This window comes from Microtus ochrogaster, chromosome 8 (assembly GCF_000317375.1).
Source record: "Microtus ochrogaster isolate Prairie Vole_2 chromosome 8, MicOch1.0, whole genome shotgun sequence".
Classification (NCBI taxonomy): Eukaryota; Metazoa; Chordata; class Mammalia; order Rodentia; family Cricetidae; genus Microtus; species Microtus ochrogaster.
Genome location: NC_022015.1, coordinates 19728671 through 19743703, shown reverse-complemented (window position 1 = coordinate 19743703; position 15033 = coordinate 19728671). Strand labels below are relative to the sequence as shown.

At 45.6% G+C, this 15033-nt stretch overlaps 1 protein-coding gene across 1 annotated transcript in view; it reads right to left on the bottom strand.

The window, feature by feature from the left end:
• Nucleotides 1-75: 75 nt before the first annotated feature.
• Nucleotides 76-15033, bottom strand: part of Kctd13 (potassium channel tetramerization domain containing 13) — a 16697-nt gene continuing 1739 nt past the window's right edge. The window contains exons 2-6 of the mRNA XM_005351260.2: nt 14653-14822; nt 3422-3511; nt 3277-3329; nt 2524-2719; nt 76-825 (exon numbers count right to left, since the gene is read on the bottom strand). Coding sequence (XP_005351317.1) covers nt 589-825; nt 2524-2719; nt 3277-3329; nt 3422-3511; nt 14653-14822 — 746 coding nt within the window. The 3' untranslated portion in view covers nt 76-588. The remainder of the gene's footprint in view (nt 826-2523; nt 2720-3276; nt 3330-3421; nt 3512-14652; nt 14823-15033) is intronic.

The following is a 15033-nucleotide window of genomic DNA, read 5'->3' as shown; positions in this document are numbered from 1 at the left end:
AACAGCCAGACATCTTCCTTAATGCAAGCCATCTTCTCATCCCTCACCCAAGAGTCAGCAGCAGACCCTCAGCTCAACTTTATTCCAATAATTTAATAGAAAATTAAAATAATAAATAATATGAACCAGATCAAGACAGCCGAGCTGGTACAGGTCCAGGCCAGCCTAGTACAAAGTTAAGGAGGTAGGGGATGGTGAGACAGGAGGGGAGGGGGCTGCTCTGTGCAAGGGCAGAAAGCAGCTTGGAATGTGGCTGATGGTTCTCAGGTGTCTACATGTGTTTTCAATGTATTAACAAAAGAGAAGGGGGATTCTGCGTCATTCTGAACCAGATGGTAAGAGAAAGAGAGCAGAACAAGAATGTGGAAAAGGGATGGACACTGGCTTTCTGAAGAGCCCCACCTGAGGGGAATGCTGGAATGTACCATGTTGTTAGCAGTGAGTGGCAATGACTAGAAAGGGCCTCACTGAACATAGCATGCAATGAAGGGAAGAGGGAAGACCCGCGACTTGGCCAGCAGAGCCGGGGCAAAGGGAGAGAGGGACTGGGTCCCAGAAGCAAGAGGAAGGCAGGAGAAAGATCAAAGATCAGTCCTTGAAGACAATCTGTTGGCCGTGAGGACGCTCATCATGGGTGATATGGCGGCGGACATGAATCCTCCGGACACGGTGCTCTCGGTTCTCTTCATCATCCCCTCGGCCTGCCCCACCACCTCCAGCTGCACCCCCTGTGGCCTCCAGGAGAGCTAGATCTGGGCCACGGGGAGTCTCATAAATCAAGATGTTCAGTGTCTCCTCGAAGATCCGAGCCTCGGGGAATTCCACCTGCAAAAGGCCAGCAACCTGTAGCTCCTACCCTCTGGCCCAGTCCCACAATCCTTCCCCAGCAGCTCCTCTGTGGTCTCCCCTCCAGGCCTGAAGGCAGGCAGTTATCCTTCACTGCCCAGTCTCTTGGAATGCTCTTTCATGTATCAAGTCCTGAGTACTGCCACTATCCCGGAGGCTGCTCTGAGCATCAGAATACAGCAGGGATAACAAATGCTTGTTCTCAGCAGCCCGGAAGTCTAGGGGAAGACACACACACACTTCCTAAAATATATATTAAGTCAGATGATGACATTGAAAAAGAAAAGAAGGAAAAAGGGATGAGAATGGCCTTTCCCAGGAGTGTTTCATCTTTCTAGAGCGTTCAGGCAAGGCCTTGCGGAAAATGTGGTGTTTGACCACCTTGAGAGGGAGGAAGGAGACAGAGAAAACACAATGAGGAGCAGCAGCAAGGAGGGGAAGGGTTTGGTCAGGAATTTGTCTCAAATGTCAAGATAAAGCGATGAAGAAAAGCATGGGAATGAAGTATGAAAAGAGGATTTTACTGGGCAGTCTTGGAAGGAAGGATATAATGAATACAGCTTGCCTTTCCTTCTTTACAGTACTGAGGACTGAACCCAGAGGCTCAAGAATACCGAACCAGTTCTACTGCTGAGCTACATCCGTACCTGTATTTGCTTATTACTGAATTAATTAAGATAGAGTCTCACTAGGTTGCCCAAGATGGTCTTAAACTTGCAGTCCTCTTACACAAGACCAGCCAGTATAACTGAGTAAAACTGCCTCTCGGGTGAACTCACAGGGGTACCCACCATGCCTTTCCCTTAAAATACATTCTATCCGCTTGTATCTTCCTAATTGCAGGAGAAAAAAAAAACAACAAAAAAACAGCTTCTGGAAGCTGAGCACCTATTTCATTCCTTTGATCAATGTTTCTTAGTACTTCCACTAAGTCACGGGTACCAGGCTAACAGTGGCTAGGGGGCATCAAAAAGGAAAAGCTGTAACAATACTCTGCAGCCATTGTCCTACACTACACTACAACACTCTGTCAACTAAAAAGGGAATTGACCAGCTTTGTCTGGGGCAATTATATTGAAATCTCATGAGCAAAGGTGTCCAGAGAGAAATGATGCTTGGCTTGGGTCTGAAAGCCTAAGTTCATTAGCTGTCAGGGAAAAGGGAAGGGTTCTCATCACACCCTATTGAGGACGGACTTGCACTGTTCAACATGCCCTGTCTGTGGTTTGAAGCCTGGGGCAGTGCCTAACACAGATTGGGTACTGGCTGGTCAGTGGTGGCGCACGCCTTTAATCCCAGTACAGAGGCAGGAGGCTCTGTGAGTTCTAGGCCAGCCTGGTCTACAGAGTGAGTTCCAGGATAGCCTTGGTTACAGAGAGAAGCCCTATCTTGAAAAAAAAATAAAAACAAACAAAATCAACAACAACAAAAACCAATCATGCTCTATCTAAACAAGGCCGGGGTCTCAATCCCAGCACCAAAACCAAAGCAAAAAAGAGGAGGCTCTAATCTCAGCCTCATTTCGTGGGCAGAAAAACAGAGGTTACTGAAGTGAGACCTACCAAGTGATACAGCCCTGGTCCTAGAACTCTGGTCCTTGATGCCCACCAAAGATCCTGCCCTTCCTCTGTCCCAGGTCCCGGTCCTGCCTCCCACCCCTCCCTGATCCCCTCTGACCTTGGTCTGCTTCTTCTCCGTAGCATAGACTATGGAGGTGCAGCACACTTCGGCGATTTTTCGGCCCTGCCCGTAGAAAGACCAGCAGCAAATCTCGTCCCCCAGGACATCCTTGAGGAAGAGCAGCCGGCCATGGAAGCGCAGGGCCAGTTTGTCAAACAGCTCGATGTTCTTCAGTAAGTTGTCATCTGAAGTGCTGAGGAGCAGGGTCCATCAGGCCTTAGGTGACTGGCTGTCTTCCCTCCCTCAACTCCCACAGAGGAGCCCAGATTCCCAGCACTCCAGCCCTGCCCTGCAGGGGACTTCCAACTGTATAGGCTTCTCTGAAGGGAAGCATCTGCCAAGAAAATCACCGCACAGTGCGGCTCTTCAACCAGGCTGTCAGCTTTGCTACATTCTAACTGAGCAACATTGAGCAGGTTATTTTGTCCCTTAGTGCCACAGTATCATCTCCGCATGGAGATCAACACTTCCTCAGACCACTGAGAGAGTGATAGTCAATAGATACACTGAGACCAATCCCGTTGGAAAATAAGGAGCTAACCTATGCCAGCCATTATCATAGTCTTGGCCTAAACCTCCTTTACTGATGGCAGGTGGCACAGCTGGAATGGGGCATTCAAAAGGCAGGCATTCTGTGGTCTCTTCATGTAACCATAATCCTCTAGGAGACAGAAGCAGAGCCCGCTCAACCCTAGGATTCTGCCCAGTGCATGGACACACACAGACACACCCACGTCTCCCAGCTCTCACCTGGTATAGGAGTACTTGTTGTTACTGCGGTTGTGCAGAAGTTTCACCACAGGCTACAGGGGAAAGCCGAAGGAGAGTGGAGTCAAGAGAGAACAGCAGCCTTCAGTCGCCCTCCCCCCTTCACCACAGGGCTCCAGGGCCTCACCTTGGAGGTGCTGGCCAGGAGCTGCTGCTCTTCCCGGGGAGATGTCACTGTGGGGATGAGGCACAATGGGGACAGGTTCTCCCGTTTTTGCTGAGGAGGAAGTAGAAGGTGATTAGCAGGACAGCATGCGTTCACTCACTCCACTTAAATAAAGGCCTTCTGAAGCTGCGTGGGGGTTGAACACGCTCTTAAGTGTCTCTAAGGCTCATAGGGATGTGACCACTACAGTTTTAGCTCTGCAGGTCCCTGTACTGGCTGGGCTTTGGTGCCCTCCCCACAATTGTACCCTTACTCTGCCAACTTGCTGTTTCTTAGCCACCCAGCTGTGTCCTCCCGACTCTGCACTGGCTGGCCGGCCAGGGGCATGCTTCACTGGCCCGTGTGCAAAGCCGGCTAACCCTTCAGTTCTCAGCTCAGCATGCTGACCCCACGGGGCCAGCCCCACCCCAGTGCCTCGCTACCATAGCTTCCTTGGGCTCAGATTATTGGTTCCTTTTCTTCACAGCACTTAAGTCTGCAGCTGTTTTTATATTTATGGTCTGTTTTCCTGAGGACTGTCCTGGTGATGATCAGCATACATTTGCTGAATGAATAAGCCTGGCTGAGTACAATGAGGCTGTTTCTGCAGTGCTGGGTGTTGAACCCAGGACCATGAGGAAATACCAAGCAAGTATTCTATCATCACTTACCTATACCCTTCATCCTTTTCTTAAAAAAAGATTTATTTATTTATTATGTACAGTGTTCTTGCCTGCACATATGCCTTCAGGCCAGAAGAGGGTGCCAGATCTCATTACAGATGGTTGTGAACCACCATGTGGTTGCCGGGAATTGAACTCAGGACCTCTGGAAGAGCAGTCAGTGCTTTTAACTGCTGAGCAATCTCTCCAGCCCTCCCTTCACCCTTTTTAAAAATTAAAATTTAAGGGCTGGAGAGATGGCTCAGCGGTTAAGAACATTGCCTGCTCTTCCAAAGGTCCTGAGTTCAATTCCTGGCAACCACATGGTGGCTCACAACCATCTATAATGAGGTCTGGTGCCCTCTTCTGGCTTGCAGACATACATGCAGACAGATTATTGTATACACAATGAATAAGTAAATAAATATATAAATATTTAAAAAAATTAAAATTTAGCTGGGCGGTGGTGGCGCCCCAGCACTCGGGAGGCAGAGGCAGGCGGATCTCTGTGAGTTCAAGACCAGCCTGGTCTACAAGAGCTAGTTCCAGGACAGGCTCCAAAACCACAGAGAAACCCTGTCTCAAAAAACCAAAAAAAAAAAAAATTAAAATTTAATTTAAAATTTAAAATATTGAAGCCGGGTGGTGGTGGCGCACGCCTTTAATCCCAGCACTCGGGAGGCAGAGGCAGGAGGATCTCTGTGAGTTCGAGACCAGCCTGGTCTACGAGAGCTAGTTCCAGGACAGGCTCCAAAACCACAGAGAAACCCTGTGTCAAAAAACCAAAAACAAAAACAAAAACAAAAAAAAAAAAAAAGAGTTCTGTTTGCTCGTTCATTCATCTGTTTTGAGACAGGGTCTCTCTATAGTTCTGGCTGGCCTCAAATTCACTATGTGGACCAGTTTGCCCTTGAACTTAGAGATCCACCTATCTCTGCCTCCTGAGTGCTGAGATAAAAGGTGTGTGCCACCGTGTCCACCTAAGAGGTATTTTTTTTACTCCTTTGTTTTTTGATGTGTGTATAAAATTAACATGGAGAGACAAGCACGGCAGCAGGTGCCTTAAGGCCCAGCTACAAAGAGGCTGAAGTGGGAAGACTGCTTAAACATGGGAACATGAGAGCAGCCTAGACAACATACCCAGACCTCACTCTCAAAGAAATTAGATGAAATCAGTACACTCATAACCCCAGAAGACAGATGTTGAGCACAGCCACAAACGCAAGGTTAGCTTGATCTACATTAGAGAATTTGAGGCTATCTAGGACTTTGCATCAATATTGTTTCAAAACAAAACAAAAAAAAAAAAAACAACAACGAAAAGCCAGGAATGTGTACACCTGTAATCAAAACACTTGGGAGGCAGAGGCAAATGGTTATCAAGTTTGAAAACAGCTTGGCCTACTTAATAAAACTATCTCAAAACACAAGAACAAAAAAATAAACAACAGAGGCATAAAAGTCTGCCATTACTAAGTCAATTTTGAAGCACCAACTCTGTAAGACATAAAGATACACTATGGAGGCAAAATAATGAAAACAGTAGTTTTGGTGCAGAGATGAAACTCACAATGAAGCACACAGAACCTGGAAAGAGATGAGTGTGCACATCTGAGAACCGCGGAGGAAGCAGAGTGCACGCACAAGGGTTACCTATCACTGTGTAACAAAAGGCCCAAACATCATAGCTTAAATTAACAAAAGGTATCTATGATTTCCTTTTCCCGTGATCAGGAATTCCTTCAGGAGTGGCTGGGGCCCCCTGGCACAGGTTTTCCCATGAAGGCAGGGGCTGCCTCTTGAGGATCACTGGCTGAGAAACACGGCTGCTATATTCACACGGGTGATGCACTGCCACCTGGAGCTCTCTGTGGGTCTGCTTGAGTATCTGTATAACAGTTTCTCTACAGAAAACAATGCAAAAGATGGATGTCTCACTGTCCTTTATGACTAGTTTTATTTGCCTTAAGTCTCAAGGTTGGCTCCGTTGTCACGTCCATGGATTCACATGTTAAAAACAAAACCACTCCTAGGATTCTCCGAGTCTCATCCATTACATCGGCAGTTCAAAGCACAGAAAATCTAAACCAGGTCCAGGTTGGGATGAGGCCATCTGGGTACAGTTCACCAACTTTGGCTCATGAAGGGCATTTTTGCTTTCTACCTGAACAGCTGTGAACTACAGCCACGTAGTCTCCTCCACTCACCCACTAGGAATGTCCTCCTTCAAAGGGGGGGACAACAGCAAGTGGAAGTCATACAGAAGCCACTGTCCTACAGTTTGCAAATCACTGGGACAAACGCTTGAGAACCCACTGATGCCCACCCTAACCAGTCCCCATGCACACGGTCCTGATGCCCAGAGGTATCACTTTTTCCCCAGGAGCTGGCAGAGCCTCAGTTTCCTCGGCCTGCTTCTCACATGCACGAGTTTCCCTGTCCAAAGCCCTCCCTCACTTCAGCCTCCCTGCCCTTTTCAGTCCAGGCAGGTGATGTCCCTGCCAATGTCTTAGACACTTACTGTCTTCTAAGCCTTGGGGCTCATGTTATAAGACAAAATCCACACGTATAACCTCTACAAAAAAGAGTTTTTGACTACTTTGGGCTTGTAAACAGGCTGCTGAGAGGCACACCTAAGCTGTTTTTTAAAATTTTTTACTTTTTTTAGGTTCGATCTCATTGTAAGGCCTCTGCCTGTGAGTGCAGGGATTAAAGGTGTACCCATCAGAACATTGCAATCTTAAATTTCTTAGAAGAACTGTCCTTAGATGAATAGCACATTCCTACAGAAGTTCTTAGAAGGCTGAGGCAGGAGGCTAATGAATGTTCAGCTTGTGCTACAAAAGAAGGTCCTGAGCAGGCAGTGGTGGCGCACACCTTTAATCCCACAGCACTCGGGAGGCAGAGGTAGGCGGATCTCAGGACAGGCTCCAAAGCTACACAGAAAAACCCTGTCTCAAAAAAACAAAATAAAGCAGAGAGAGAGAGAGAGAGAGAGAGAGAGAGAGAGAGAGAGAGAGAGAGAGAAACCAGTAAGACAGAAAACAAAACAAAAACCATGGAGTCTGTTCTTGGACAGTGCCTTGAAGTGTGGTTGACATACCCAGTGACACTCCACTGGAGAGCACTGATTCTCCCTTTCCTCAAAGGTATCCACTGCAAATAGATTCTTGGTTGGGGTGGGTCTTTGTATCTACTTCCCCTTCTCAGTGCTGGAAGTTGTCTGGTTTGGACCTGTACTGGGCGTAGTTTGAGTTCATGTGTGTCAATCCTGTTGTGTCTGGAAGCAACAGAACAATCTGTTACAAACATAGCAGCCCACACAACAACCATTTATTATTGCCTCCTTAAATTTCCAAGGGTCAGAACTTCAGACCGGCCCATGGTCTCTCAGGAACTACAGTCTAGATAATGGCCACAATTGGCTATAGTGGCACACGCGTAATACCAGTCTTTGAGAGGTGAGAAGAGGAAGATCTTAGTTCAGGGTTAGTCTGAGATAAGAGGGCCTTGTCTCAAAACAATACAAAAAAGATGCTGGCCAGGAATGCATCCTCTCAATACTTGACTGGACCTAGAGGATCTGCTTCCAATAAAGCTGGCCCATATAGTCGGGAGTCTCTTGACAGCAAGCTCCAGTTTCTCACCTGCACGACTTCCCAAGGGCTGTTGGGGTTCCTCATATAATGGCTTGCTTACTAGAGTAAATGCCTCTTATGACCTCGCTTCAAAAGTCACACCTCAGAGCTGAGTGTGGTGCTGTATACCTGAAAGCTTGGCATTTAGGAGGTGGATAGAAGGATCATGAGTTCAAAGTCAGCTGGCAACTACTTGAGACCCTGTCTTTGCAGTTAAACTATGTACCTCTACAACATGGCTGCATGTGTCAATCCTATTCTGTGTGAGAGGGGACCAAATGAGACCCTGAATCCCAGGGAGGCAAAAAAATCACTGGTGGCCATGTTGGATACTAGCTATCAAAAACCGCTTAATAGATGGTACCTGGAAAACTAACTTACTCTATGTAGAATTAAAAAACAAAAAAGGAGTTAAAAAGCAGAGCAGCGGTGGCACACACATTCGTTCATTCATTTATGCTTTTTCAAGACAAGTTTCTCTGTAACAGTCCTGGCTGTCCTCAAACTCAGAGATCTATCTGCCTCTGCCTCCCAAGTGCTGGGATTAAAGGCTTGATGCACACCTTTAATCTGCGCACTGGGGAGACAGAGTCAGGCAGATCTCTGTGAGTTCGAGGACAGCCTGGTTTACAAAGTGAGATGCAGGATAGCTAGAGTTACAGAGAAACCTTGTCTTGAAAAACCACACACACACACACACACACACACACGAGTTAAGTCCCTTCATAATTTACATTTACAAAAGTGAGTATCACTGAAATTAAAATGTCATACATGAGGGGCTGGGTTGGAGAGATAGCTCAGGAGTTAAGAACACTTTCTGTTCTTGCAGAGGATCCAAGTTCAGTTTCCTGCACCCACATGGTGGCTCACAACCATCCTTAACTTAAGTTCCAGTTCCTGGGGATCCAATACACCAGGCGTGAATGTGGTTCACATACACACAATGCAGAGAAAATATACATACAGACTCTTTTTTAAAGTCTAAGGCCGGGCGGTGGTGGCGCACGCCTTTAATCCCAGCACTTGGGAGGCAGAGGCAGGAGGATCTCTGTGAGTTCGAGACCAGCCTGGTCTACAAGAGCTAGTTCCAGGACAGGCTCCAAAGCTACAGAAAAACCTTGTCTCAAAAAAAAACAAAACAAAACAAAAGTCTATATATAAAACACCTGTATATAAAATTATAAAGCTAATAAAAAAATAGAATAGGGAAAAAAACCTAAGTAACCCTCTTGCCCCCTCAGCAGGGGATACATACACCACTGGAGAAAATGATATTTTGACTATATTAATGTCAAGAGTTGCTCAGTTGATAGTGCAAAGCACAACTTTGTACGTGACCCCATGGAACAATACTGAAGAAATGCTAACCCTGTAGTTATCCCATAACCCTAATGAATTGACTGGCTCAGGAGAGGAACAGCAATTGGTATGTTGTCGACAGACAACTGACACTTGCACAACACCCAAATTAAATTAATAACACACAGATGAATTTATAGTTGGCAACAAGGAAATGTAACTACAGTGGAGGACTCAACTTATCATCTGAATTCAGGGGCCAAGTGTGAGCACATCAGTCATATTAGCCACATCATGGGTGTCTTGATGGAATACAGTATGAAATAATATCGCACTCCTAGAATGTACTCTATCCAAAATGCTGACATCAACCCTTTAAATTATGGTATAATTTACAGGAAATTCAGGACATATCAGGGTTTGTACCAATGATACCAGGACTGAACAATCAGGCAAATTTGGTAAGCAGACCATTGTACAGGCAGTGTCTTTAACAATTCAGCTTTATCAGAAAAAAAAGAAACAAACAAAAAACCAGGCCGGTCCAGGTGGGAAGAGACTTAGAGGACGTCAGCAGACACAACGTGAAGCTTGACTACAGGTCTTGCTTTAAATGAACTGCTTACCACATTTCAGGCAGAACTGGAGAAACGGGATGTTAGATTAAAACTTTATTGACATATAAAGTTATCAATTATTAACAATGTCAAAAGAAATAAAAGCAGTATACAAAACAGTACATACAATATGCCACATTAGTAAACAGACATACACAAAATGCATACAGACAAAAAAACTAAAAAAAAAATTGGTGCTTTATTTTTTGGTGATCCATTTCCCAAATTTCTATAGTTGATAATACTGATAATAATACTGCTTTAAAAGTAATAGGTGTTGGGATGGAGAGATGGTTCAGTCAGTAAGTACCTGTCATACAACCCTGAGCACTGAGTTCAGAGTCCTAGTATCCACTAGACAGCCCCTGTGACTCCACATCTGTGACTCCACAGCCAGGCAGTGGAGACAGGCAAGTCCCTGGAGCTCACTGGCAGAAAGCCTCGCCAAGTCAGTGAATCCAGCTTCCGTGAGACCCTGTCTTAGAGTAAATAAGATACCGCGGCACTCAGGAGCCAGAAGCAGATCTCTGGGGTTTGAGGCCAGACCGGCCTACACAGCAAGTTCCAGGGCAAGAACAATAGCAAAGTAAGACCCTGCCTCAAATTAAAGAAGAAAAAAAAAAGGCCAGAGGGTGGTGGCACATGCCTTTAATTTCATTACAGCACCTGGTAGGCAGAGGCAGGCAGATCTCTGTGAGTTCCAGGCCAGTCTGATCTACAAGAGCTAGTTCCAGGATGGCTAGGACTATTATATAGAGAAACAGTGCCTCAAAATAAATAAATAAATAAACAAACAAACAAACAAATATATAAATCAGAGATAATAATGTGGAAGGTGACCAAGGAAGAAACTTGATGTGGAATGTCCTTCTCTGTGTGTGTTGCTTTTATTGGTTGATGACTAAAGCATTTTTGGCCAATGGCTTAGCAGAGTAAAGCCAGGTGGGAAATCTTAACAGAGATAGAGAGAGTGGAGTTGAAGGAGACGCTATGAAGCCGCTGAAGGAGTAACATGCCACACCAGTAAGCCACAGTCTTGTGGCATAGATGAATAGAAATGGGTTAATTTAACATGTAAGAGCTAGCTAGGAATACTCCCAAGCCACTGACCTAAACAGCTTTATTCATTAACCAATAAAAGCAACACATATACAGGACTTCCCACATCAGATACTTGATGTTAACGTCTGGTCTCCACACTCATATGCACACATGTGTACACATTCACACAAACACACACACATATATACACAAATATATGGCTATTTGTAATTTTAAAATTCAAGAATCTCGGGCTAGCAAACAGCTCGGCATATAAAGATGCAGCTCACCGAGCCTGACAGCCTTGAGTCTGGTCCCGAGGCCACACATGTTGAAAGGAGAGACTGACTCCTACAAGTTGCTCTTTGACTTCCCACATGCACACTGTGGTACACGCAGACCCACACACCAAACTGAATAAAATTTAATAAACACATACACACATACACCTCTACTTCACAGATAAATGACATTCTAAGAAAAAATACTGACAATATCTAAATCCAACCCTTGAAAGCCAGAAAAAATTGGAAGTTTTTTTTGTTTGTTTCTTTTTCTGGTTTTTGAGACAGGGCTTCTCTGTGTAGTCCTGGCTGTCCTAGAACTCGCTTTGTAGACCAGGCTGGCCTCAAACTAGAGATCTGTCTGTTGTGGGAGGTCCTTCTACTCCTCCAGCCAATAGCCGCTGAGATACCAGCCCATTGGGGCGTGGTCTCTCTCTTTAAAAAAGCAGCCACTTCCCTCCTTGCTCTCTCTTACTTCATGCTCCGCTTCCGGCGACTAGACTCCCTTCCTGATTGCGCAGAGGGATGTTGTCTGGGACGATGATCTGTAAGTTTTTTCCCCTTTAAATAAATAACCATTCTATTAATCATAATTCCAAACTGGTGTGGGATCGTTTGTGACTTACGTCATCGCCTTCAATCTGTCTGCCTCCTGAGTGCATGTGCCACCACTAGCCTTGTTAGTTTTTTTTGGCATAGGGTTACCCTATGTAACTCTTAAAAAAAAAAGACAGGGTTTCTTTGTGTAGCCCTGGTTGTCCTGTCCTGAAATTCAGAGATCTGTTGGCCTGACTCTCCAGTGTTGAGATTAAAGGTGTGTACCACTATGCCCACCTCCTATGTAACTCTTGCTGGTCGCCTTGAGTGTACAATCCTACTACCTTTGCCTCCTGACTGCTAGGATTACATTACATGACTGGCAATCGAAATATCTTCTGGTTCAGGGCATGGTAGGTATACAATATCACTGGTGCTTAAGAGAAAAGCCAACTTTTTCATATGAAGTATGCTTTAGAGGATGGGTAATACATGCTCTTATATCTATGACATAATTAAAATAGTCAAGGATCTCCCTTTAAGCGACAAGACAAGAAACTGGGGAGAACAGCAGGGAAATATGTAAAGCAATCGCAGAAGGGGACTCTAAAAGGGCGAGTGAGTATATATGAGAAAGATATTCAAACTCATTAGTAAGAAGAAGCTGGCGAAGTCCAATGAGATCACTCCACACCTATCAGTGTGGTAAAATTAGAAAGGGGAGGATGCCAAGGATTACCGAGAATCGCCGGAATGAGGTTTCTTAGGTATTGCCTATCAGGACAAAGCAATGGAACCATCTGAGAAGGCTGAAATCTGGCTTGCATGTGTCCTGTGACCTAGTCCTTCTCTAGCTATAATTTTAGAAATTCGAATAGGACCAGAGGAGACACAGAAGGATGCCCACGGTGGCACTGTTTGTGGGACAGGAAAGAGAAAGCAAGCTCCAAACTCAGGAGAATGTATGACTACAGTGAGCAGTCAGCATAGAGTCCTGCGCACCATAGAGTGTGACTAGATCCTGAGAAGCGGTTGAGTGAGAAACAGTAACAACTAAGCGATATTTATGTAAACATATGCACACCAAAAGCATATATACACAAATGCTTTAGTTTTTCAAAGTATCCAAGCATATGTATCTGCACATTAGGATCTGACGGGTAGGGCTGAGGAAAATGGACAAGAGATTGGGCATGAAGGGGAGGGGGACAAAACTGAAAGAGAAAAGATTTGCCTAGACCAGTGACACTCTGGCATGCCCTGAGGACTAGTGGAGCTGGGGGGATGGGTGGGAAGAAGCTGCTGGAACATGGAAAGGAAGTGCCACACTTGGGAGTCAGATAACCTGAAGCTGAACTGAACACACTGGCTCTGAATGTATCCCTAATGTTTCTTTGTATCTATCTATGTAGGGTAACTAAGGGCACAAGATGTACCAACCAACAAGCAGACAGCAAAATCCCTCCCAACACAGCAGGTGTGCAATGACATTAGCTCAACTTCACTTCAGAGCTGAGCTAAGCATGCATACCTGTTACCCCAGGACTCTGGAGACTGAAGCAGGAGGATCCTCAGATCAAGGACAACCTGAGCTACACAGTTAGACTCTGTCTTAAAAATGTAAGATAAAATGACTGAGCAGAACTGTACTTCCAAGATATAGGTCAGTATACAAGAGCTAGTTCCGGGACAGGCACCAAAGCTACAGGTTAAACCCTGTCTCAAAAAAACCAAAAAAAAAAAAAAAAAAAAAAAAAAAAAAAAGATATAGGTCAGTGCCATCCAGGTGGCTCAGAGGGGAAGGAGGCAGACTCTGACAACCTGAATTTGACCTCCCCCTCTCTGGGTCCCACAACGTAGAAGAGAATCCATTCTCCAAAGCTGGCCTCTAGCCTCTATACTTTAGATGTGGCACATGCCACTCCCAAAAAACTATATTTTAAAAAAATCCAATTCAGTATTTTTCAAATTGCCACATGGTAACTCTTTAATGGGTCATAAAATACGTATAATAGGACTCAAACATAAAAGAGATGGGGGCTAGTGAAGGAAGCAATATATTAAGGGACATTTTATTAACAGCACTCCTTCACAAAATGCTTTGAATTATAGCTCAGTCTCCACTTTTTAATTTGCAACTGGCATTCAAGACATACAATGTACAATCTACTTCTGTAATTATTACAAAAAACCCAGACAATACAAAAACTTGATTAAAACTTACTACATTGGATTTATTGTTCTTACTTATATTTTGGAACATGAGAACGGAATGCAAAAAGCAGGAACTGACAGGCTCAAGGTTACTAGGCAGGGCAGAGGTGGCCGGGATCCCAAGGGGATCCCAAGAACCTGCAGAAGTGGAACAGAGCGGGTGGGGAGGGCCTGGAATCCCCAGCCCTGTTTATGGACTATGGCTCCACTGCTGTGACACTTCATTTGAGGAAAAAATTTCACCACTGAAAAAACAAATAAAGAAGCCCTGAAGGGTTAGAAGAAACAGGGTGGGGGTGGGCTGTCTCCCAGGGCAGGACCATATCATGGAGGTTATTGCATTCTAACTTAAACTGAGATGTGGTGGGAGCCAGCTGGTGAAAGGGTTCAGTGGCCAAACCCGATGACCAGTACTCCACCCCTGAATGCACACTGTGAAAAAGGAGAACCCGGGCAGACAGCTGCCCTGTGACTGACCTCCACGAGCACCCCAATTGTGGCGCACACGCACACTAAGAAACCAAAATTTTAAATTATATAAATTGAGGACCCCCCCTCCCCCATACACACACACACCAGCCTGGAGAACTACTCAAGACTTCAGAGCAAAGGAGAGGATGAACTGGGGTTGTGTTTAATGACGTCACTCAGGTGGTAGCACAACTGGGTAGGAACAGCTGCAAGCACAGAGCAGGTATTTCTAAGGACAACTGTCCTGACAGCAGGTGCATTGTCACCCTGCCTCAAGCAGCAGGGATGCTTGGGAAGACTGTACCCCAAATCCCAAAAGCCTGGGGGTTTATGCCCCATCCGAGCCAGGCTCTCTGGGCCGTCTCCTCCTACCTCTGTTGTAATAGCCAGCGGCTAGCTCTCCCAAGAATAGGAGTACGAGGATCAGAAGGTGGGGGCGGCTCTCACCTGCAGTGCCAGCTGGCAGTCTTCAATCAGGCCCTGCACCAGGTAGTATCGAGCTTCACCTAGCAGCTCCCCGAGTTCTCTGGTACTCTCAGGCAGTGGGACTGACCCATCCCGCAGGTAGTTGAGAATTGTACCAAAGTGACGACCACTCCGGTCAATCAGCACCCAACCTGGTGGAGTGGGAAAAGGCAAAAGGAAGGATGGATTGGTGGGGGATTGAGTAGGTATTTTTTAGAAAACCAAACCTAAATACTTATCTGTTTCAAACCTCTGCCACATCCAAGAACTCTTTCAAACATCTTCCAGTGAGTTATACACACGCCTGTCACAGAGTAACTCCCTCCCAAGTCTGCTGGACAATCAGGAAGCTCTCACCATGGG